This window comes from Calonectris borealis, chromosome 7 (genome assembly GCF_964195595.1).
Source record: "Calonectris borealis chromosome 7, bCalBor7.hap1.2, whole genome shotgun sequence".
NCBI lineage: Eukaryota > Metazoa > Chordata > Aves > Procellariiformes > Procellariidae > Calonectris > Calonectris borealis.
Window position 1 is genome coordinate 31,294,309 of NC_134318.1, and position 24,986 is coordinate 31,319,294.

Genomic DNA, 24,986 nt, shown 5'->3' on the forward strand with positions numbered 1-24,986 from the left:
ATATCTGGGGATTGGTTTCAGTTTTGGGCTAGGAGCATCTCCAAAAGGTAGTGGTATCCTCTTCACCCATAGTGAATACAGTGGAGACTTTTCATGAAAGGAAATTATTTGGGCCAATACATCTTATATATATATGCACAAAGCTACAGAGATTTAATCTGAGGTATAGTTTTATTTCAGTTTAGTGAAATCACTGCAGTGGGCTTTAGGTCTGTTTAAATTAGCCTTGTTTTGTGTTACTTTAGTCAGCTGGGGACAAGTATAAAGTAAAGCTCCAAGAAACTGAAATAACAGACACTTCTACAGCTCAACTACAGTGGTTTAAAGCATGATTTAAATTAAAACAGTGCAGCTGCTGCCTCCAGACAATACCTGCAATGCTGGAATCTCTTGTCTGTTGTTCCCTCCATCATTTAATAGCTGTCATTGCCAGTAATCCTAGAAGGGATTTTCTTATCTACTTCATTCTGCTGTGTATCCAGGCCCTATCTCTGTGTTGATTGGCATTAGGCAAAAGCTGTCAGTCCTCGATGTGGGACTCAACCTGTATAAATTCAGCCATCCTGAAGTTACATGTCTAACTGAAACTAGTCATCTAGACTTTCTGTCATCACAGCACAGGGATGGATATTTGCAGAAGATGATTCATGTCACCTGTCTCAGTTATCTTAGAATGGGATGTGTTGGTCTCTTGCTGTCTGTCTTTCTCTCTCTTCCACTGACTATACAGGAAGCCTGGAAAACTAGCTTAGACTAGACTTACAACATTTCAGTGACTAGGTTCTGTTTCTTTGGAATGTCTTAGAGAGCCACTTCAGCCATTGTCCTGTCTCCAGGGTGTTGCCAATGCTCCCATCTGCACATGGGAATTGCTCTCCATTTAGCATCTAACCTACCATCAGTGTGGTGCCTCCCATCTCACTGCCTCTGATGGAGGTACTTGTTGGACACCACCCATTCAACGAAAGGCTGTGCAAAGCCCTGGCCACTTCAGTGACACGTAATCCCTAACCATACACTGCATTAAATGGTTCAAATATGGTCCCCTTATATATGCACATTTGGCACTTTGCCCTCCCAAAATCTCTAAACTCAAGATGAGGGAATAACATCTCTTTACAGAGAGTTAGGTTCTTCTAAGCATTGCTTGTATAAAATTACCTGGTGTTGATTTGAGTCTGGCCCCTTTGGGGACTGACAGAACAAAGTTAGGCTTTTTTAGTAAAGTTACAAGCTTATGTCCATGCTAATGAAATGGAACTGAGAAGTGGGATGGAGGGTAATACAAATCACTCTTATCAGCCCAGTTTCCTAATCCTAACCTTCTCTGTTGCAGGGTGATCTCCAGAGGACAAACATTCAGCTTGATTTTGGAGACGGCATTGCAGTATCTTATGCTAATTTCAGCCCTGTTGAGGATGGCATCCGGCATGTGTATAAGAGTGCTGGAATCTTTCAGGTGACGGCATATGCAGAGAACAGCCTGGGCTCTGACACTGCTGTCCTCTTCTTGCATGTGGTCTGTAAGTACTTCCAGCTGCTGGATTCCTTGGGTGAAAAACCTAACCTCACTGAATCCCTGCAACTTCAGTGGGGCCTAAGAACACATGCAAACCCACCTACATATGCAGTTCATGCTCTTCCAAACGCTTGGACTTTTAGACACTCTTCTATCTTAAGTAAACTTTATTGAATGAAGAGGAAGGGAAACTTCTTTTAAAACAACTATATTTGCAGTTCTCACAGGTACAGAGAAAAGTTTGAAAATGTTTCTCAGGCTTTCTGAAAGGGTCAGAGACCAAACAGTACATGAAACAAAGTCCAAATGTGTGTTTTCAATATACTTCTAAATCCAAGAAGTTTAGATTAATCTACTAAATTTTGAGTCAGTTATTCAGGATTTGGGAGTTTACAGTGCTTATTAAATAAAACAAAAACATTATGCTGAGCATACTTCCTGGGATATGAATGTACTGAGGACTAATGTGCTACTTTTCATATTTCATGTGTTTGACATGCATCCCTGACTTTTCCCTCCTATTTGGTAGATCAATGCAATTTCTCTCCACTTGGCAAATGAGCAGACTCAAATATAGAGCCCCCAGTTGGCTTTCTCAAAGCCACAGGAGAGAGCAGAGGGTGTGGAACACAGGATGAGACCAGGGACATCCCACTTCTTTGTCCTGCTCTCAGGCTGCTAGATCTCCTGGGCAGAGAGCTCCATCTGTGTTCAGACGTACCTTATCGTTTTTGCCCCTAATGGTGTTCACAGCCATGTCTGTCTTCCCCCTTAGTCTGTCAGAATGTCTTCTTGCCTGCTTATCTTTTATTTGAGCTTTTCTGCTGGAAGGAAGCAAGTCAGAAATTTCCAAAACTCAAGAACTTTTTTCTTCTTTTTAATTTCAAGCTCCCTGTGTGAAGGAATAAATGTTCCTTGAAGCTTTTATTATGCTCATAATTCCCTCAAAGTCAATCATGGCCGCATTTAACAACCTGCTATTAGAGCATTAACTGTTTTTTCCTTCACCTTGGGCCATTAGCTGACAAAAGTGATGGTTACCTGGTAATAACAACCAGCTTTGGATTATCTGATTTTTCTCGTAGGAACTGCTTTTTCATGGTGAGGATTTTAGAACAGAATGCAACAAGGGGCAGTTGCTTGGCCTGGTTGTGCTACTCTACCCTCTTCTTCCTGAGCCTCTCAGATCTCTCCTTTGATTTTTATAGCATTCTTAGGTGGCCAACTTATTATCATTATCTCTAGGGAAATATTTTGCAAGCTTTTACATTCATGCTAACACTGAAATAAGATGATTCCTCAGTACTAGACTTTTAATACTTTGGATGTTCTAGTCAATATAGGAGGTTTGACCTTGAAGCTCAAATATACAGACAAAAATCCCTGCTATATAAATCACCCTTATTATACCATCTGTCTGGTGCTGGAATCCTGTGCTGAAAAAAGGATAAAAAAGGTCCTTGGCCTCAAGCAACAGTAGTTATCTACCCTGCAACTTTATCAGTGGTCAGTCAACTTTTCACCTTTCTGAAATCTGCTGTCAAGCTACTCATCCCTTCATTTTAAAGGAAGTGAAGATATTAATATTTTTCCTCTTACATGCACTGTCACAAAATATTTGGGGGAACCTGCTACTCTTGGGAACCCAGGGTACTTGCTATGGGCAGATTTCAGGAGTGACTTGCTGGTAGACACCCCTTTGGAAAGGGGGAACAAAAAAGTTCTTAGGAGCCAAAAGAAAGAATAGTGTCCCATTGTGCTCAGAGCTGTATGTTCTTGTGGTAAAAGAACAGGTCTTGCTCTCCAAAATCCTTGTAAACCAAGTAGGTGGAGAAGTGATTAATGTCCCCGTTTCATGCTTGAAAAGCTGAGAGGTAACACAAGAAAATTGTCTCAGTTAAAATCAGCAAATTTCCTGCTTCCCGGAATTAATGTCTTATCCAAAAAGACCCATCTCACTTCTTTCTTATTTCGTCCTTTCCTTCTCACAATGATAATTTATCAGTTTGCTGTGTTTTAAAACGTACCATCCAGAAAGACTCAGTAACACTGTCTGATGTGCAGCAGTTACCAGCTGAACTTCAGTACCAGTAAAAACAAAAAATTAAACAAGAAGGAAAATAGTGGAGATAGTAAAAGCTTTAAACAAACTAACAAACAAAACCTCAGTATTTTTTACACATATTTGTTTTTTCTGGAGAGGAACTGGTTTCTTAATTCTGAACTTCATGCACTGGACTCATTCTGGACATTTGCATTTATTAGACACAAATTTGCATTGATACTTTGTTATTTTTTAAGTCTTTCAGAAACAAGTTCTCTGACTGCTAAATGCTTTGATATGCCAATGCACACACCTTTCAAGTAGTTCCTGCCTTTTTGCTAGTGGTAACTGACTCCCCAAAGACTTTTCAAAGTCAGGTCAAAGTCAAAAAGATACCAAGTATTTCCAAAATCATTAATCTTTCTTTTGGATACCTTCTAAACAACTGTCAGGGAGTATTTAATCAAGTAATAAATGCCTAATATATAATCAGATTTAAATAATCTTGGCTAAAATGTTTTTCCCACAAATCTTGGTAGTGGATATATTTAAAAGAAAACACCTTCTTCCTCTCTCGTGTCCTATCGCTCAAGCTTTCAATAGCAACTTGCCCTATCCAGCGCAAAGCCAGTTCATTGTTCTCCCTCAAACGGCATTTAAAAAATTCTTCTAAAAACAGTGCTGACTCTGTCTGAAATTAGCACTTTGGAAAATGTGTGTTTCTGGCTCCCCTAGAATTAAGAGTGACAAAAAAAATGTGTGATTTTATGTTTATTAATCTTGTATCTTTTTCTTTTGCTTATTGACTGCTGAAATTGTCTTGTATTGCTCTAATAGAGTCTCACTGCTGACATGAAACTTTTGATTTATTTAAAGGAAAGATCCTTGCTGTTCACAACTGCGCAGGGAGGATTTAACTCAAAGCCTCTAATAATGGACTATCTCTTCCCACAGGTCCAGTGGAGCACGTCCATCTGAGTGTCCCCTTTGTTGCCATCAGAAATAAAGACGTCAACATTACTGCAGTAGTTTGGCCCAGCCAGGCAGGCACGCTTACCTACTTCTGGTGGTTTGGTAACAGCACCAAGGTACAGCTGCCCTTTGGTTCATTTTTACTTCCTAAGCTTGTTGCACCAGACAGGGAACTCTCTCAGCCCTAATAAAAACTTCTTGCCTTTGCTTGTTTTGTGTTTTAGTTTTTTCCTTATCTTAAAAGGGTTGTCATTATCTGAACTTCAACCTTTGTGAGTTTATTTCCTTCTGCCTCGTGTTGTTCTTAGCTGTCATTACTTTTTTACATCTTGTTGTTATCAGCCCTACTGAGCTTTGAAGACCACTGTTATTACCAGCATTCACTTGCAACTTAACTGAATTATATACCACTATATATGGGATAACACTAGCTTTCCAACACACTGTTTAAAAACTTCTGGTGTTCAAATAACCATGGGGGTTTCCATTATGTACCAGTATGCAGTGTATAATGCTGGATTCCAACACAATACTTTAAAGCTGTTGGTGTTCAAATAACCAATTGTATCTAGAATTTCAAGCTAGACTCTCAATGAATTGTGTCCCATCCGTGACCATTTTTCACAGTCTTGGATATATTAGAGACAGAGGTGAGACTTCTTTCTAGTGAATTTTCAAATGATTGGCAAAAATTTATCATAAAGAGCTTTTTTATCAATAATTAAAGTGAAACTACAAGTTGCAGTCATGCTTTCAAACGGAGAGAGCAGGATTGCTTGTTAGTTACCGTTTTTATTACAGGCTTTAGGAGTGAGACAGCTGATACACAGGCACTATCCTCCATTATTATGTTGTCCATAGTTGTGAAATGTACAGACGATAATTTTGCAATGTAGTAACTGCTGTTATTTACAAAAGCAATTTAAGTCACATCATTGTCTCACATTATTGAGTTGCAATTGAAGGTGGGCATTGAGGTGAGATCACAGGAGAAAAAAACGGAGATTTTACATGAAATATGGAGCTTCAGATAAAAAATAGCAGGCACACAAGTATTTTTTTTCTCTTTGACAAAGCTGCTTGCGTTTTAACCTCGTACTCTAGCTACCAACAGTAGCAGGAAAAAAAAATACAGTAAATGCTGTGTCTACTGGGATTTTACATCAAGTTAGGAAGCTTACTGTAAGAACTCACCTATTTTTGTGGAAGCATAATTGAGGCACTGGAAGAGCTCAGGAATAAAACCCACTTTCTATAACTTGGCAAGTTGCTGTGCCCTAGCTGAGCTGTGGCAACAAACCACATACGCACATCGAGTCCATGACAAGTATCAGGTAATTCCATGTAGTTTATATCGCACCGAAAGAGAGGGATGCAAAATCACATCACAGTTCAGATATTTTTGGCTCAGTGCTCACACACGGACAGCCATTAAAGTACATCTGGGACAATTTAGGTACTGGTAACTTGATCATCTGCTTAAGCCCTCCAGTGTACCCAGGTGTCAGGTTTTCCTGCCATTGCTTTTGTCATTAATATAGAAGTTGGTTGTGAATAGGACCTTAAAAAAGATTTTTTTAAATAGGAAGTAATCTAGAAAAGGCAAAGCAAAGCAGTGGTGGTAGCTGAAGATTTCCATGCAGCTCTTATTGTGCTTGCACCTGGGTTGTAAATATGATCTGTTATTTGTTTTATCTTCTGGCTTAAATTTCAGACCCATAGGCAACAAGCAGATATTGATGTGTTTGGGGTGGATGCTTTGGACATAGCTGTACATGGAGTAGCTGGTCTTGATGATACCTTGGAGTGATTGTACATGTTGCTGAAATACGTTGAGATGTGGATTAGTAAAGATGGTGCCACTTAGCTGTGGCCAAATCAAAGACCCAGAGCACCTTTCATTCTTTGCAAAGCATTATCTCCAGCTATCTCATGAAATGTACTTCAACTTCAACTCTAACAGACATAACAGCAGCAGCCACCTTTTTTTTCAGGACAACAATCTGCATCACACCAAAATTCCTTCAGGGATGTTTAATGTACATGTCAGAACCTTCTCTGTGCCCACTCATGGGCAAAGTGTGGTGCTCTTAGTACAGGTGGAAGATGGGGACACCGATTTGTGTGTGAATTACAGGATGAGGTGTGTAATATTGTGCATAGTGACTGGTATTGTTAGGTGATATATTCTGGTTCCATGTTAAGAGATTGCAGCTTCTTTTCCTGTTCAGCCTGTAGGCATCCCAGGCAGAACCAGATGTGTCTTGTGTCTCTGTGCAGTCTCACTAAGGTACTATCTGTGCTGCTGCACAGGCGAATGTTGTCTTAGACTCAAATGACCTGGCTGAGGCTCTTCTGCTGCCCTCCCCACCCTGCTGGAACCATTGTACTGAATTTCTACTGTGCTAATTTTTGCAGTATACCCAAAGGCCAATTTGCTTGGATTAACACAGGTCCGGTTTAATAAATGTGTCCAGCTGTCTAATAGGTTTGAGCAAATGAACCTTAAACTACTTGATTTAATTTAGAGTTAGTTTCCAGGTCTTGGTGCTTGAATTAAAATTAAGGAGTTGGCTGAATGTTGAAACTCCATGATGGAGGTGAAATCACCCATGATAATGGAATGTCCAACATACACACATACAAAAAGGAAAAATTGTAATTTTAAAGGCCATATTGGTTCCTCTTATCTGCCTTTGCAGAGAATCACAACCTGTAACCTCCAGGAAGATTGCTAATATCATGCAGTTTGATTTAGGCCCATTCTGCTTGGCTAGGATGTGTGCATGTCTAACTATGTATTAGCTAGACCTCCAGGACTAGCACAAGCTGGCACCCTTGCTGACTTGGTCTGTGAGTCTCCTGTGATCAAACAGATGTATTTTTTTTTCTACTGCTTTTTCAGCTCACGGTTGAGGTAGTAAAAGGAAGGTGGCATTCTGCAGGGAGGGAAATGTGTTTGCCAGCCTGGTGTATGCCAGTGGTAATTTTGATTTGGCTATGAAAATGGCATATATGGCCACTGTTGCGAAATGCAGGCAAATTGGCAGTCTGATGGGATGAAGCGTGAGAGCTGGAAGGTGAATGTTTAGGGGTATTCCTCTGGAAACAATCTGGCAGTGTGGTGAAGGGACAATAGCAATGGTACAATGGTTTTACTTGTGCTCTTAGACCTCTAAGTGTTTTTGCAATGGAGGCTAATATCACTATTTCCATTTTAATGGTTTAATCTAAACCAAGAGATTTGTCTATAGACCAGCTGTCAGATCAATGGCACTGCGAAGGCTAGACCTCTGATTTTCAATATGCAAATCTCTTTTCCCGAACATGGTGCACTTTTCTCAGCTAGATGTGTATCAGTGTGAGAGTTTCCTGTGCAAAAAGGAGAGCTGTAGTGCTATCAAGGATATTTTTGTTTGAGAAGGTGCAGATAAAACCAGCCTTTTCTGCCAGGGCTCTGAGCTGGCTAAATGCAGGTCAACTTTACTCTGGAAACCATTCAGCCACATTCAGACAGCAGTGTCTGCAGGTATTATGCCATGCTTTCAGCCTTCTTAGTGTGGTTTGCCATCGTATGGTTGGAGCAAGCTTACAGACTCAAAGCATGGACAGGGCAATGCTTCATCCTGAGAACAGTTGCTCTGAGATAGATAGATGGATTTGTGCTCATAAGAGCAAGGGCTGGTCCTGAATCGGAACAATATGGATTGTTTGAAGAAGCATCTGCATCTTTGGTTTATATTCAAATGCTGGTTTGAGCTGGACCCTGTGTTTTGCACAGCTGATGTAGCAACTGTGCTGAGTGTGCATGCCTGTGCGTGTACAACACAGCATTCTGCAGCGCTAATTCTGCAACTGCTGACTGCGCTCTATTGAGGTATTCATAGCATAATGGGTTGCAGTTCAGTGGAAGAATATTTCAGGAAGCATTTACTGAAATGAGAGAAACCTTTGCCAATGGGACAGTTCTCACTGGGTGGCGTTGGGGCCATATTTAGGCCTTAGCAAGACAGAGCAGCATTCCTGTATCAGGGAGGAAGGATATCGTGGCCAGGTGGATTAGTCAGGTACATGTTGTGATCCTGAGTTAATCTCATCCTGATTTTGAAATTACCATCTGTGTTTACCTCTTGCAGCCCCTCATCACCTTGGAGAGCAGCATCTCATACATCTTTGCCGTGGAGGGGATGAACACTGTCACTGTGCAGGTTTCTGCGGGCAACACCCTCATCCAAGACACCAAGGAGATCGCAGTGCATGGTACTCTCACCCTTTTACAATCAGATCTCTGGGAGTATCTAGAGGTGAAGAACAGACAGCCACTGCTAAACCAAAATTAACTCTCTGAACTCCCTAGCGCCTGGAGGAACCTCTGAAGGCAAACTGCAAACAAACTAGCTCAGATGTGTCATGATCACAAAATACAGAAGTCAATTGGATGGGGCAGCTAGCCAAATTTGTAAGCTCAGCACTGTAGTAAAGTGGCTGGTGTCTCCTTTGCCTATTGGTCTGTCTGTACACCCTGACTGGGAACTCCCAAAAGAAAAAACATTTCCTCTGTTTCCTAGCTGTAGAAAGTAGTCTTAGTGCATCATTAAGGTGGCCTGAATACAGCTGGTGTTTCTCTTTATACAGTGGCTGTATAAAGGGCAGGCTTCTGGAAGGGTCTGGAAAAGAGGGGCAGAAATGACTGTGTTGTTGGTATCTCAGCGCATCTTCCATGCCACAGCTGGAGGTCTGAGTGTGTCCACCGGACTTCCCTGTGGGTTATGTTTGGTATGTTCTTGCCATATCTGCACGTCATGGGCTCCAAAAAGCACCCTTTGGCAGACCACAGAGCTTACCCAGTTGGGGCTTGATAAAGGCTGAGTGGAAGGGCTCTCTCAGCAGTTTTGTCCAGGACTTTGAGATTTCTCCAGAGAATAATTTCCACCATGGGCTAGTCTTCATTTTCCTTATCCAGTTATTGGGATCCAGCATTTGAGGGTAAGCTTTTCTTTGGATAGCAAGTTTTATTGAGAGACCTGGGATTCCAATAACTCGGGTTGCACTGTGTAGGTGAACTATGTGTGTTTTGTTTCAGTAATTAAATATAAATAAATGTCCTGCTGGTGACTGGAAAGCTGTATGCTCAGATTTAACAACCAGCTAAATAGATACTTATTGATTGCCTGGCTGTGAATTGCAATGGGTTTTAATAATTTGTTTATATGATTTAGTAATACCCAAACTCGCTATTAGCAAATGTAAGTAACCCTCTACTTGATCATTTTGAGAATTGCAAAATGCAGTGTTTACTTCTGGGAAACTTGCATCTTTCCACTAGTTTCTGGAATAAACCTGAAGCAAGTGTATCTGAGAGGGTTCCCTGCAAGTGATCTTGATCTTTGGTCCCAATAGGTCCCACAGCGCACTCCTCACTCTCTGTTTTTACACACCTTGTAAGAAATCTTGCCGTTCTATTAAAAGATCCAAAGCTTTGGGCTTCATCACAAAGAGAAATTGATCCCTTTGGACTGTCCAAATAGTCCTATGCAGCGCCGTGCTGCAGACTGACCTGGTCTAAGGAAGGAGTCCTTCCAGGCCCCCAGTCTGGTGATCAGTTCAAGTCTGAGTACATAAACGAGCGAAACCTTTAGTAAACATGCACTTTGCAAAATTTGTATCCTAATCAGTGTCCTGTGTTAAGTTATTATGGCTCTAGGCAGGAAGGCATGGCTTTCTGGTGTTAGCAGTGGAGGAGATTTTTTCAGGTTTTCTCAAACTGTGATTAACAGACCAGAATTTACTCAAAAAATAAATTGGACATGGTACTGAGGGTTCAAAAGTCAAAGGCTTTGTATATCAAACTCTGGGTTAAGCCTTCAGAACTTGAGAGAGTTTCCCTGCTCTCTTTGATGCTTGTTTTATTTAAAAATATACTGCACCATCTAAAAAGAAAGAGCAGATCTTGCAAAAGATGCAACATAAATGCTGTGCTGGCACATCCCTGCTATTCTGTGGACTTATATTCTTGCTGGTTTATCTTGATCTAAAACTGGTACCTTCTTACAAATGATTAATGGTACTTATTTGAAGTGTCTGGAGATCAGGTGCTTCAAGGTGAGGCACAGCACATCTCCAAAAACAGAAAGAAGAGCCTTCTACCCTGAGAACTTATATCTGAGTGTGAGTCCCATTCTGGATTTGTGCCTTCCACTGGCCCAAATCCATTGTGCACAGTTGTCATAAGGATTTCAGGCTTGGTCTCTGGTGACACCAGAGGGGAGGGTTGGAATTGGAGAAAAATTTAAATTGTTCTGTGTTTGAAGTCCAGGAAGTTTTTCTTCCTCGCTTCAATCAGTCAATTAGGAAGTAATTTCAGTGTTTCATGAATAACCATTGCTTGATTAGCCAGTCATTAGCACCACTGGGTTCTGATTTGTTGGGGTATTAACCACTCATGGCTTCCCTCCAGGACGGCAAAACAGATAATATCTGCTTTTGAAAACATTACTTACCGTAAGTGTTTGCTCTGCAGAGCGCAATGTACGCAATTGCACAGACCTTCCGAATTTCAACCAGATGCTGCCTTATTTACTGGTCAACTTCCTTGTAAGCAGAATCTGATGAAGTTCAGTGGCAAAATTACAAAGCTCAGAGGCATCATGAAGGGAAGGCATCTTCTCACCTCTCTCATTCTTGCTTCCATTTCTTCTGGGAAAAACCACAAGTTGGCATTAGGGCAAAATGTCCTGCATAAGAACTTTATAAGAATTCTTTCCTTGCAAGCTTTCTGTCCTGCTTAGTGTTAGCCAGCCCTTTTTCTTCCTTCAGCCTTTCCTCTCTCTCTTGCTTTAAGATAATTTAATTATGGTCTTCCTGTTGTCTTCTGCACCCTTGGCTGTACCCTGAACACTGCCTATTTAATCTTCTCATAAATACTGTTTTTCTATTCCAGAGTATTTCCAATCTCAACTCCTGTCATTTTCTCCCAACTTGGACTACCATAACCCTGACATCCCTGAATGGAGACAAGACATTGGCAAAGTCATCAAGAGAGCTCTAGCACAGGTGAGCATCTGTTTCCTCACCTGTACTAACATTGACTAGCTGTTAAAACATGCACTTTTTCAACATGTTAGCTTAAAAGAATGGGAAAGAATAGCAATAATGAAGCTATCATTTTAAATCAATAAAAAACTTCTTAATATGCTGGGTCTTTTTACAGAGGTAAACTATATTGGGAATTTTGTGGAAATATTAGAATTATTTTTATTAATGTTTCTGTGGTGCTTTTAAGCTTTTAATATCCTTGAGGACTTTACAAATTCTAGATTGTAATAATATCATTATTATTCTTATTTTGCCAAATTGATATTACACTATCCACTGTTTTTTACTCCAAACATTTGGGTATTGTTACTGTGCCTTGTTAAACAGCTGATCCACTTCACCCCAGAAGATAGACATTGTAGTATGTTGGATGCATGAGGAAGATATTTTTACCTCTTCCTGATACTTACCTTTAAAATACAGGACAAAGGGAGACTTCTGTGGGTGGAAGATTCTGAATCTTCCTTTGGGATTAATTAGAATATGTAAACTAGCACTCATATTCTTGCAGGAAAGGGGACAGAATAATTTATGATATCAAATAGCCAGGGACTTTGATTTTGTGTGAAATCAGGAGATAGATTTAGGCAAGCTTTTGTGTTTTTTACATTCTGCCAAAAACGTATCTTGCTTTTTTTTGCTTCAGCTACAGCTGTTCTTAGAAATGGAGGCTGATTATTTTTACAGGGATAGTACACTCCTGCTCAGCTTTTCTCATCTGCAGCCCACTCAAAATTTGCAGTTTATAAGAGTTCCCTTGATTGTTTTCCCATCCTGAGATAACACTAAGTTCATTTGTTTAAACTGTTGTTCCCTTTTACTGTATTCAGAGTCAAGCTTGCAGAAAAAAGAAATTAATTAGGTTGTAACTATGAACAGTTACAGACAACAGTAGAAATCATGCAGAAGTGCTTGCTTGTATATCCTTTTGTGACTATTTGGTTGCAGCCTGTGGTCTATGCTTACAGGTTGGATCACCAGGAATGGGCTGCCCCATTTCAGTTCAGGAATGAGGCCAAGGAACTTGAGGTGGGGTAGGACCAGGGAGCTAATGGGGTTAGCCTCATATAGCAGAGAGTTTCTGAGGGAGGAGAGGCTTCCTGCCCTACTGAGGATGCACAGCTTGGATTTGGGGAGAGAGGGCAGTAGCCTCAGTGGGCAGGTCGTGTTGAAAACAATTGTGAGTCTCTCAGGTGTGGAACTGACTCCTGATTCAACAAACTGAGCAGTTCCTAGCACAGCCCTCCCGATCAGCCCCAGTAGTAAAAAGTCTCCCACTGGAGACATTAAGTTATTCATGTATGGCAAATGTGGATCCCCATAACCTGATATTAGAAGGTGATTGCAGGCAATTTTCTTCATATGTCCCTCTTAGGTGCACACTTACCAGTGGTCGCTCTGAGCCAAACTCTCTGGATCTGACTTTGGGTCATTCTTTTGTAGCGAGAAGGCCTATATGGAAAATTCAGATCCGGAGACATGGTGGGTTTGGACTTTGGGTTGAGATCTTTGGGTCCAGGGGTGTTGTCAAGCCTGCATTTACTTCTAGAAATGAAGTAGAGTGAATCATTGGCAGAACCTCTATTTCTGACCCACCAATTAGGCAGAACAGCTCATTACCTACAGTGGAACTGCCAAATAACAATTTGATGGGAGCACAGTTTCATGTAGTGAATGGAAACACCAGTAGCAGAATAGCAGCTAGAGACCTCCTTTTTACTTTTCTTTTAGGTGACTGGTATCCCTGATGAACAGATCTTGGTAGCTGTATTTCCTGGGCTGCCTACTTCGGCTGAACTCTTCATACTGCCCTATAAAAACACAACAGAGAGGAGGAAAAGCAGTGAGGCTGATCTGGAGCAAGTAAGGAAAGAAGGATTCATGGAACATTCATTCCTATCATACCATTTGCAGATGGGCCCCTTAACTTGTGCAGCACTGAAATGACTTACAAGAAGTGTGATGGAACTGGGTGCATCTGGGACTGTGGCAGTATAGTTTATGGCACTAAAGAAAATGATTTTCAGAGGAAAAATGGGCTTTTCTAATACCTCACTGAGATATGTCACAGTCTACCAGCAGTGGTTCTTCCTAGATCAGTGGTGTGTCCTTATTACAGTAGTTATGGCCAAAGGAACCTTGAATATGTACTGTCTCTACTCCCTGGAGGAATGCTAATAGACAGAGGCCAAAGAAGCGAGATAATATACTGAGGTTTACTAAAAATAAATCAGACTCTTCAGCTCATATATCACTGGAACAAGACCTCTCTTTTCTGCAGCAGCGAATGGCGTGTGCAAACTATATTTGGAAGTTACAATATCCATCCATTTAGATAAATAGGTAATTACAGTGATGAATAGCAACAGTGATATGCAGGCAAGGGAAGAGCTAGGAACAACAGCACTAGTCTGCTGAAGCTTTCATGCTAGAATTACCAAGTGATTTAATCAGCTCTGTAAAGGCAAAGGAGTGAAGTACTGCTGGAAAGGCTGCTTAGCTCTCACTAATGTTATTGTATGCAGCATTTTTACTGCGTGCAAGCTACATGTGAGCCCATCTCCCAGTAACTCTTGGAGGAGCAACTCTTCTGTGATCAAACATTAAATAATTCAGAGGACTGCTGAATTCTGTGGAAGCTCTTGTCACCCACTGAGCAAAGTCAGTCCCTCTGAGTTGTAGATTTGTCCTAGGAAGCTAGCAAAGCTGGCCTCTTAAATTTATGGTGGTGAGTGTGCAGACTGTTGTGATTTAACCCAGCTGGTAACTCAGCCCCACCCAGCCGCTCGCTCACTCCCCACCCTGGTGGGATGGGGGAGAGAATCGGAAGAGCAAAAGTGAGAAAACTCATGGGTTGAGATAAAGACAGTTCAATAAGTAAAGCAAAAGCCATGCACGCAAGCAAAGCAAAACAAGGGATTAATTCACTCCTTCCCATCGGCAGGCAGGTCTTCAGCCATCTCCAGGAAAGCAGGGCTCCATCATGCGTAACAATTACTTGGGAAGACAAACACCATCATTCTGAAAGTCCCCCTTCCTTCTTCTTTCCCCAGCTTTATATACTGAGCATGACGTCATATGGTATGGAAAACCCCATTGGTCAGTTGGGGTCAGCTGTCCTGACTATGGTCCCTCCCAGGTTCTTGTGCACCTGGCAGAGCATGGGAAGCTGAAAAGTCCTTGCCTAATGTAAACACTACTTAGCAACAACTAAAACATCCCTGTGTTATCAACGTTATTCTCATACTAAATCCAAACCACAGCACTATACCAACTACTAGGAAGAAAATTAACTCTATCCCAGCTGAAACCAGGACACTGAGCCATGAGTAAACTCCAGTCCAAGGCCCCTCTTCTAAAAGAAGGAGAAATATGGCAAGTTTGACATTAATCTTCAAAACTGGATTGTCTCATCCACAACAGCCTATTTAAACAGGAGCTACATGACTAGGATTGTCCTGAATTAATGTGAGTAAAGAAGTGTTACTAGGCTGGACTACCTAACTCAGTTCCATCATCCACCAATGAAAGGCCAATTTGTCAGTGATTTCCAAGTGCATTAGATCAAACTCACAGGACATTGTGGAGGGTGGAAAGATCCTTAGTTCTTTTCTCTCCTCCCCTACACCCCGAAAAAGAAAAAAAAATTTGCTAACTTTCTTGGTCTGCTTCCCAGGAGAGGTATAATACTCTGAGTCTCAAAAGCTGTAGGGAGACTTGCATGCAATAACACACAGTTCTGTTTTAAGTACATGTACACGTTTCTCTCTACTTCCTCAGTCTCTCACTTCCCTTCTTTTCCTGAAACAAATAAGAGATGTTAATCACCATTCATAGGCTACATGCATTCCTGAATGTTCTCCAGAGCTTGCTGTCTTCTGTATTGTAACTGCCTGTATCTCTTATTATTTCATCAGGTGGTAGAAATCCTTTTTAACGCTCTCAACCAGAACCTGGTCCAGTTTGAATTGAAGCCTGGTGTTGAAGTCATTGTGTATGTTACTCAGTTAACGTTAGGTGAGTGTGGAGTCAAATGCATAGCTGTGGTTCTCTTGAGGCTTGAGACAACTCCAGGAGAACCAGTCTACATACGACCACTCATAGTTTGGTATGTGCTACTGGGATATGTAGGACTGAGTGTATTAAGACATTGTCTGTGGTAGAAACAGGAAGTGTTAAAAACAGAATCCAGCAGTGGCATCTTCATGCATCATAGAATCATAGAATCGTTTATGTTGGAAAAGACCTTTAAGATCATCAAGTCCAGTCGTTAACCTAGCACTGCCAAGTCCACCACTAAATCATGTCCCTAAGCGCCATGTCTACAAATCTTTTAAATCACCTCCAGGGATGGTGACTCAACCACTTCCTTGGGCAGCCTGTTCCAAAGCTTGACAACCCTTTCAGTGAAGAAATTTTTCCTAATGTCCAATCTAAACCTCCCTGATGCAACTTGAGGCCATTTCCTCTTGTCCTATCGCTAGTTACTTGGGAGAAGAGACCAACACCCACCTCACTACAACCTCCTTTCAGGTAGTTATAGAGAGCGACAAGGTCTCCCCTGAGCCTCCTTTCCTCCAGGCTAAACAGTCCCAGTTCCCTCAGCTGCTCCTTATAAGACTTGTTCTCCAGACCCTTCACCAGCTTCGCTGCCCTTATTTGGATGCGCTCCAACACTTGTACCAGTTTGTACAGGTATTAAAAGTACCTTTTAAGAGTTCCCTATGGGTTAATTAACTAGTGCATTGATGTTTTTCAGGTGTTTCAGAAAATCACGTGAATGGTGTTTTATTAAGTCCTCATTGGGCACCTGTGGAATTCAGTGGGAGTATTACTAACTTTCATGGATATTGGATCACATCCTTATTGCAAAGGGCTTGTTAATGTTATGACTAGCCAAGAAGCTTTATACGGGCAAAGTACTCATGAAAAGAAGATTGAGGCCTCTTACAGGGAATACGTGCTTGAATATTGACTTCTACAAATTAGAACTTATTTAAATTTCAATGCTACCAATCTCCATTTTCGCAGAGTAATGAATAGTCGCTTTAAGCTTCATCACCCCCTTTGCTTTAAACTACCCAGTGTGAAGCTCTCAGCTACTGCTGAGAATTTTGGCCAGCCTACTGTGAAGCTCTCAGCTACTGCTGAGAATTTCAGCCAGCCTGGTGTGAAGCTCTCAGCTATGGCTGAGACAGTGATGACTACAGAGGAGATGATGGATTTATTTTTGCCCTTGTTTTATATGACTGCCCTTGCAATTATCTGAAATGTGGGATCTTGTGCATGTGACATTGCTGACATTGCTGATAGCCTCTCTGAAAGATTGGGATTCATGTCCCACGATAATACACTTCAGCTTCTTTTTACATGAGACTCTCAGAGAGCCAAGAGCTGGGCTAAACCAAGGCTCGTGACCTATCCTACAGGTAATGCCCTTTTGCCGTCGCTTTCTGACTGTTGTTTGGTGATGAGAGTCAGATGTTAATAAGAGTAGGCTGGAATGAGTTAATTTGCAAAACTGGGAATGAGATCCAAATATCTGTAGTCTCCAGGTTCAGAATCTGGGTTTGTTCTAGTAAGACAGTGCAAAGTGTGGATTTAGCTTACAGTGCTCAACTGTTCTTGCACACCCCCCCGCGGGGGTGCTGCATTTGTTTCATGGCCATTCCCATAATATTTTGACTCAGGTGAAATGACTCTTTTCCATGAAAGAGTCCATAGAAGTAGTAGAAGCAGAATACTGGCAGGATCAGACTCAGGTGTGAAAATTTGGCAATGGAACCAGAAGTGACTCTATTTGCATAAACTTTGTTCCCATCTTCTGGGTGACAGAAAAAGAATAAAGAACAGTAAAAAACCAAAACCAAATATTTACACGGAATGAGAAACACTCAGCTGCTATTTATAATCATTTGCGCATCATTAGAGACTTCTCATCAGACTCTTGATTCTCAGCACAGTGCTCAGGCCATTAAGATGGCCTACTCCGATGAGCTGTGGGAATAGCTGCATAAACAAGTGTCGTGGTTTAACCCCAGACAGCAACTCAGCCCCACACAGCCGCTCGCTCACTGCCCCCCCAGTGGGATAGGGGAGAGAATCAGAAGGGTAAAAGTGAGAAAACTCATGGGTTGAGATAAAGACAGTTCAATAAGTAAAGCAAAAGCCACGCACGCAAGCAAAGCAAAACAAGGGATTAATTCACTCCTTCCCATCGGCAGGCAGGTCTTCAGCCATCTCCAGGAAAGCAGGGCTCCATCATGCGTAACAATTACTTGGGAAGACAAACACCATCATTCTGAAAGTCCCCCTTCCTTCTTCTTTCCCCAGCTTTATATACTGAGCATGACGTCATATGGTATGGAAAACCCCATTGGTCAGTTGGGGTCAGCTGTCCTGACTATGGTCCCTCCCAGGTTCTTGTGCACCTGGCAGAGCATGGGAAGCTGAAAAGTCCTTGCCTAATGTAAACACTACTTAGCAACAACTAAAACATCCCTGTATTATCAACATTATTCTCATACTAAATCCAAACCACAGCACTATACCAACTACTAGGAAGAAAATTAACTCTATCCCAGCTGAAACCAGGACAACAAGGTATAGTAATACACTTTATTTAGTCCACCCAAAATGTCAAGGATAGATGGATCAAATCTCCAAAATGTTATAATGTAGCGTGTGCTTGGGTCCAGGATTATTGCTTTGGGCTCCTCTACATTGTGAAAACTGACACAATTAAAAAGTCTGTAAGGTCCAATACAAGGATGAACCTTGAGGCTTCTCACAAGACCAGATCCCTGTCACATGTGTGACAGACACATGTCCTTGGAACATGCAAGTCATGCTGTTCATGGATGCTCCAAGGTAGCTTCTCCAAAGAGGAATAGACATGCATTAAGCCACACCTCACAAATTCCATTTCCAGTCCAGTCATTGGAAAAACCTGAAAAGACATAGCCCAGAGTGTTAACACAGGAGTGATCAGCCATTCAGCTAAGCATGGCTTGCTGTGCCTTTTCACTAGGAGATGTTAGGCTGCACTGTCTTGAAAAAGGAGCTTCGCTTTCAAAGGATGAGAGTCAACTTGTTTCCTACTGATTGGTCTTGCTGAAAACAGCATGCACCATGCAGTGGTGTTAAAACAGATGTGGCAAAGATAGAGTTGAGCTCAATTCTCTGGTAGTTATGTGTTCCCTAATAATATCTTGTAAATGTAATGCTCTGCCTTTCCTCCTGCAGCACCCCTTGTTGATTCCAGCACGGGTCATAGCAGTTCGGCGATGCTGATGTTATTATCTGTGGTGTTTGTAGGCTTGGCTGTTTTTTTAATCTACAAATTCAAGAGGTAAGTTGAGAAACTTTGGGGGATGGGAGAAGGAGACACTGGGTGGTTTACAGGCAATCTAGGCAGAGCAATGCCTGGATTGCAGATGCAGAGCGAGTTATGCTGGCCTAAGGCTTAGACCAGTATAGTTCCCTATTTCTCATATATAGAGACAAGACCATCTACTACCTTTCCACCACAAACCCTGTGCTCTGAAAGCTCACCAAGAGCTCAGAAATCAAGCTGTGACCTGCTTCAGCAGATTTGTTTGAACCACAAACCAGAAAGGGAACCCTGTGTGCTCACTGAGTACTGAGCTATGCAATGCAGACTTCGTCAAAAATCACGTGATGGATGTCTTCATACAGTCTATATCCATCTGGCCAACTGCCTTAGTGCAAGAGTACCTCATTTATATATTGCAAAGTGAATAGTTATTAGTCTTGCAGGGGAACAGGTGTGATTATGTTAAGGGAGGGAGACTCAAAGCCAGAAATGTTTGTAGCAAGCATCAAAATGCCTTTGGGAATCTGTGCTGAGATTTTCTTTGCCAGATGTTAATATAAACCTTTTGCTTCCAGGCAGCAGGCAGGACCTGTGGTGGCCCATGGCACTTTGCTGCTGCAAGCTATGAAACAAAATGTGGGATAAGAATGGCCTGTTTGCTGAAGGGCTGCCTTATGAGAATATTTTAGGCAGATGGAGCTCCTTAGGAGGAACTTTGCATTCAGTACAGTACTTACTGTGTTAAATGGACTATGTGCCCAGATCTTGCCCAGTGGCAAAATATTGTATTAGAATCATAAGCTGAATCTGACTTTAAAAAAAAAAAAAAAAAAAAAATTTTTGGACATGAGTAGTTCCTCCAAATTGGGAACCTAGAGCTTTTCCTGTCCAGATTCCAGCTATATGTTTCTCTCTCTAGCTTTTCTGCAGCCCAAGAGAAGTACTCTCTAATGATGTTAGTGGGATACAAACAATATTCAAAATGGAATGATAAGACAGGCATGTACCCTAGTCTCCAGGTTTAAAGCTCGCCTCATTTCTAACCTCTTGCATTAACCATTGTCAAAATCAGTGGGTGGCACTGCTTCTAGTGCTTCATCCTGCGCACATCAAGATCTGTTACCAAGTTCCCACTGACTTCAGTGCCCCAGGATAATTTCCAGAGAACCCATGTGTGTGAATCTGCTCAGGTGCAGACTTCCGGGTCTTCAGCATGCCTTGCTTGTCGCAGTCTGAAACCCTCTCTCTGCTTCTGTGAGGTGGAATACAGCTTCCCAGGTGAATGGGGAACGGGACGTGGGACTTGTTTAAGGCATTGATTTAATAATGTGCTGGGGAAGCAGCTGATGATTTCTCTCACTCCCAGATGTAGGATGAGGAAGGCAAAGAAGTCTCTCTGGGAGAAGTGTCAAGATATAGATACAACCCTTTGTAAGACATGCTTTCCTTTGTCTTGGTGAGATGGTTTCTTAGGTTTGGCCTAATGTCTTTGGCTCTTGGTCAGGGATCACTTACCAAGAAGAAGGATCTGTATATTCTGGCTGCCAGAGAGCAGTAAGGAGCTTGGTAATCCACTTTGCTTTGGCAGTCTCCAGGTCATGTTATGCTTCTACAGCTCATAAAACTGACTCTTGTACTACTTAAGCATCCTGAGCCTTAAGCATAGCAGCCATCAGCCTTGTGCTGTGCTCCAGAGCTGGGAAGACCCTGCCTTGTTAAAATCTGTCTGAAAATTAAATGTATTACAAATTGGGGGTGAGGGGGAAGGTGGTTAAAACATCAGTTTTGCTTAGCCCAGAGCTCATCAACTTGCTGTCCCCTCTTATCTGCTCTGTCCCAAAGAGGACAAACCCTGGTCAAACTGACAAAGTTCAGGATTAAGTCAGATTCCCAGGGTGTCCTCAGCTTGATTTTTCAGAACAGAAATCAACTTTTCAGCTCTGTCTAAAACCTCTGGCTCAATGGATCAGAAGTGAGAGCATGCAACAATTCTTAATGGAAAGAGGAGGTGAATCCTCTAGCTCTCAGTGGTGCAGAGGTCCATTAGCAATATGTACTTTTCTGATTAACGGTGATCCCAGCCTGCATACAGAGCTGCTGCTTACAGGAAAAGGTTGTGGGGAGAGCATGGGCCTGCACGAATTTTTAATTCTACAAATTTATAGAATCGGTGCTTTGCTGGTTTGCATGCAGACTCCTTATTATGAGTCCATCAAGTTATAGACTCAGCAGGTATGTTAAACACTGCTGCCAGAGACGTGCTTGTTGAGGAGGCCTGGGTGGAAAAGGAAGGAAGGAAGGGGGAAAAGTAGGGAAATAATCTGTAAAAAGGTTGTTTCTTTTCTGGGAAGTTGAGCATATAGCAGGTCAATACTATGTGTATATGGGTGGTGAGTAATAGTGGGGCAATGGGGCAGTCCTGGGACAGGAGTGCAGGAGTGTGCGTGCATGCGTGTGTGCTCAGACATGTGCGGTGGGATGTTGTGGCCACCTCTGTCTGTGCTGGGAGGCACAGCAGGATTAGGTATGTGTGTATGGATGCACATATGTACAGCCGTCTCAGTTGCTTTTTTCCCTAATTCTCTGAAGTACCTGGAGGCTCTCTGCCTCACAACTCCAAAGAGCTTTTCTCACCTTTCCTCTCAAAGTCAGAAGATGATGACTTCTCTACCATTGCATTGTTTAGAAGTGAAACTGTCTTCCAATACCTCCAGGTGTGTTCTTGTGTCCACATCTCTACACACCTCCAGACATATTCTGGGCACATAAACCTTATGGGAATGCATTTGTCCTCTCTCATCCAATGTGCGTATTCCCTATGTGGTGCTTATGTCGTCTAGTGATCTGTAAGGCATGTCTGAAGGTTAGAAAGGAAGGGAGAAGAACACGAGGTTTATTAACTGCTGCTAAACATCCCAAATATGTCCTGACTTGCTGCTGGTTAAGAACAGAATGCCAAATCAAGCCAATAGCACAAGTTGTTTGAGGCCAGAACTTCACTGGAGTGAAATCAGCATAGATCTATTGAATTCATGAGAGTCAAGGTAATTGCTTTCAATCTCTGACAACTCCAACAGCAGACAGATTAGCATAAAGAGATGGCATTTTATATAGCCTCTTTTGAACACATCTCCTTTCTCTCTTCTGTATGCTTTAAGGAACTGAAAAAATTCTCTGAATTTTCCTTATTTTAGCAGTGTGAACTGCATGGCACAGAGTCCTTTTAAGGGCATTCGAAAAAACAGTTAGTCACCTTCCAAGAGGCAACTACACACAGATAATCCTAGCAACCCCCCCGATGCTTAACACATTACTTTTCAGTTCTTTCATTTTAAACTTGCATTCCTCCAGGGATTACTATCTAACTATCTGTCTAGGCCTATCTAACTATCTGTCTAACTAGCTGACTTTCAAGGATATCGTTCTAGCAGTCCAAATTAACTTCTCTTGGAAGAAGGAAGAAGAAATAATCCCTTCACTTTCTTAGCTTCTTGAGCAGCAAGGGAAAATAAGTTCCTGCAAACTTACACTATCCGTAGCATGGCAAACTGTTTTTGCAAGAAAATGGTAACAAATAGACTTTGGGTGGGTGTTATGAGATCCAAGTCCTTTCTGTACTCTGAGGCAGGACCAATTCTTTATAACTTTTTCTGAATTGACAATTCCTACTGAGTCAGTGTGGGCCTGTCAATAGAAACAAGCCTAGCAAATCTTTTCTCAGTTGATAGTAGTGCTCAAATTGATTTTTATTTTTGGTTTCCAATGCACCGCTGATCATGTCATAAATACTGAGAGAGTTGGCAATTGCAGCTGATTGTACTTAGTTGATTGCTGCTCTCTGAGCTGAGTGCACAGTGTCTACTGTGTGCACAACTTTTCATTTAAAAGGGCAGGACCAGAACATTTAGGTTTACAGCTGGAGGAGCCTTTGGGCACAGGATGGGAAGGCAGTGACCTGAGATCTGGGGTAGCTTTAGACAGGTGTTGGAATTAGTGGATGCTAATGGCACTTTCAGAGCTGAACATCACTGTGGTGCTTTCGCCATTCTGAGAGCTGATACTTTGCATCACTGCCAGTGCTGCATTTGTGGGATTGGTCTCAGTTTAATTGGTCTGATTAATCAATGACATGCCAAGGATCCTTGTGTTACAAAATATAACTTCTCGTTTTCCTTTCCTGTGCAGGAAAATCCCTTGGATTAACATCTATGCCCAAGTTCAGCATGACAAGGAGCAAGAAATGATTGGCTCTGTCAGCCAAAGTGAAAATGCCCCCAAAATCACTCTGAGTGAGTTCACAGACCCTGAGGAGCTGATGGACAAAGAGCTGGACACGCGAGTGATGGGTGAGAGACAGCCCTTGGCTGGAACTTTTTTCACAGTCTGGGTGAGGATGTTGGTCATTGGGGCATTAGGAGAGGCAGCGACTGTGACTCCAGATACAAGCAGAGCTTGAGGCACTGAGAGAGGGAAAAAATCTCGCTCTGCAACACAGCAACAGGAAGTTTTTCTTCCAGTTTTTCAGCTTTTCTCACAGTGTTACATGACCAGGGTAGGAACCTAGAAACAGTAATAGGTATACAGGAATTAGTAATGGCTGTGGCTCAGAGCTATGCCTGCTCATGACCCTCTCTCTCCCGTGGAGGAGTCCCAAATTCCCTGAACCCTCAGAAGAATCAGCTGAGCCAAGCTTACACTCTTGGTGTGCTATCATTATAATTGATTGTGTTCCTAATAGCTTAATGAGTTTACTGCTGGTCAACTGAGCTGTAGTAACAGGCTTTCTGCATGCTCCATGCTTATTGCAAATACAGAAAAGGATGTGTTACTTTTAAGAACCTTTTCTGTCTTTACACTTACACAAGCACATCCTAAGAAGGAGTGAGAAGCAATACAGACCAAACTGTTGAAGCCACTGCACTGACTCTGTTCTGCATTTTCCTCCACAGGAAGCATCTCAACAATTGCCAACAGTGAAAGCACAAAGGAAATCCCTAACTGCACTAGCGTTTAATACTGAGAATCCACTTGGTCTACAACATTTCAGACTTTTTATTTGTAATTATTATTGTTATAATTATTATTATTATTATTATGAAAAAAGAAAGAGTTATATGTCATTATTATCTTTTGGGAGGGGATGGGGTGGGCTTTTTCTGTTTACAAGGACTGCATTCATAAATAGCAGGGGTTCTCCATATTTAGGGAATACTCATCAGATGAGAAAGAAAAAGCAAAGAATGAGTCAAGTGTGCAATGGGGTTTGAATGCCAGCCTCCTGTTAAATACAGAATGGGAATTAAGTATTCAAATCCAACAGGTAGGTATAGTACCTGAGGCAACATGTTGTAGGTAAATTGTCCCTTTTCAGCCCTTTTCAAAATAAGTCATGAATCAGCTACTTCATCCTGCCACAGGGCTCAGGCTGGGTTGTTGGACCAGGTTCTGCAACATGCCAACAGCCCTCGCTTTCCAATGACATGCATGTCTCAGCTTTTTGCAGGATCTTGCCTCTTTTAATTGCTTTTAATTTCAATCACCCTCTGGCACTGTTGACTGCTGAGAAAGGAAAAAAAATCAGAGCAAACACACATGTCAGTGTTCCTTGGACTGTAGATTGGCTGGAGGGGACAGCACCACAAGCAATGAAGGAGCATGCCTGAGTTCATGAATGCAGCCCAAACCCCGTGCATGTGAATAGCGAGGATGCTGAAGGCCTACTGTAGATAATTACAATGTACATAGCTTTTTATTTCTTGGGAAATAATTTAATGTTTAGTAAAAGAAGATACGTTTAAAACAAAACCTGAACCACATACACACATGCACGCACAAACACACGCGTGCACACACACACGTGCACACACTTGTACACGCCAGCCAACCAGGGACCTTGGTGAGCAGTTGAATCAAGCTTTGGTTCCAAGTGTGTTCCAGCTGTCTGTCATATTTCAATCTGACACTGCTTCTATAATCAGCATAGTTTATTTCTCTGTGTATAACTGCAAGCCTTTTTTTTG

At 41.9% G+C, this 24,986-nt stretch overlaps 1 protein-coding gene across 1 annotated transcript in view; it reads left to right on the top strand.

The window, feature by feature from the left end:
- Nucleotides 1-23,980, top strand: part of SORCS3 (sortilin related VPS10 domain containing receptor 3) — a 323,974-nt gene extending 299,994 nt beyond the window's left edge. The window contains exons 19-27 of the mRNA XM_075154994.1: nucleotides 1,337-1,523; nucleotides 4,518-4,651; nucleotides 8,672-8,795; nucleotides 11,476-11,588; nucleotides 13,362-13,493; nucleotides 15,548-15,647; nucleotides 18,876-18,981; nucleotides 23,152-23,312; nucleotides 23,916-23,980. Coding sequence (XP_075011095.1) covers nucleotides 1,337-1,523; nucleotides 4,518-4,651; nucleotides 8,672-8,795; nucleotides 11,476-11,588; nucleotides 13,362-13,493; nucleotides 15,548-15,647; nucleotides 18,876-18,981; nucleotides 23,152-23,312; nucleotides 23,916-23,980 — 1,122 coding nt within the window. The remainder of the gene's footprint in view (nucleotides 1-1,336; nucleotides 1,524-4,517; nucleotides 4,652-8,671; nucleotides 8,796-11,475; nucleotides 11,589-13,361; nucleotides 13,494-15,547; nucleotides 15,648-18,875; nucleotides 18,982-23,151; nucleotides 23,313-23,915) is intronic.
- The last annotated feature ends 1,006 nt before the right edge of the window (nucleotides 23,981-24,986 follow it).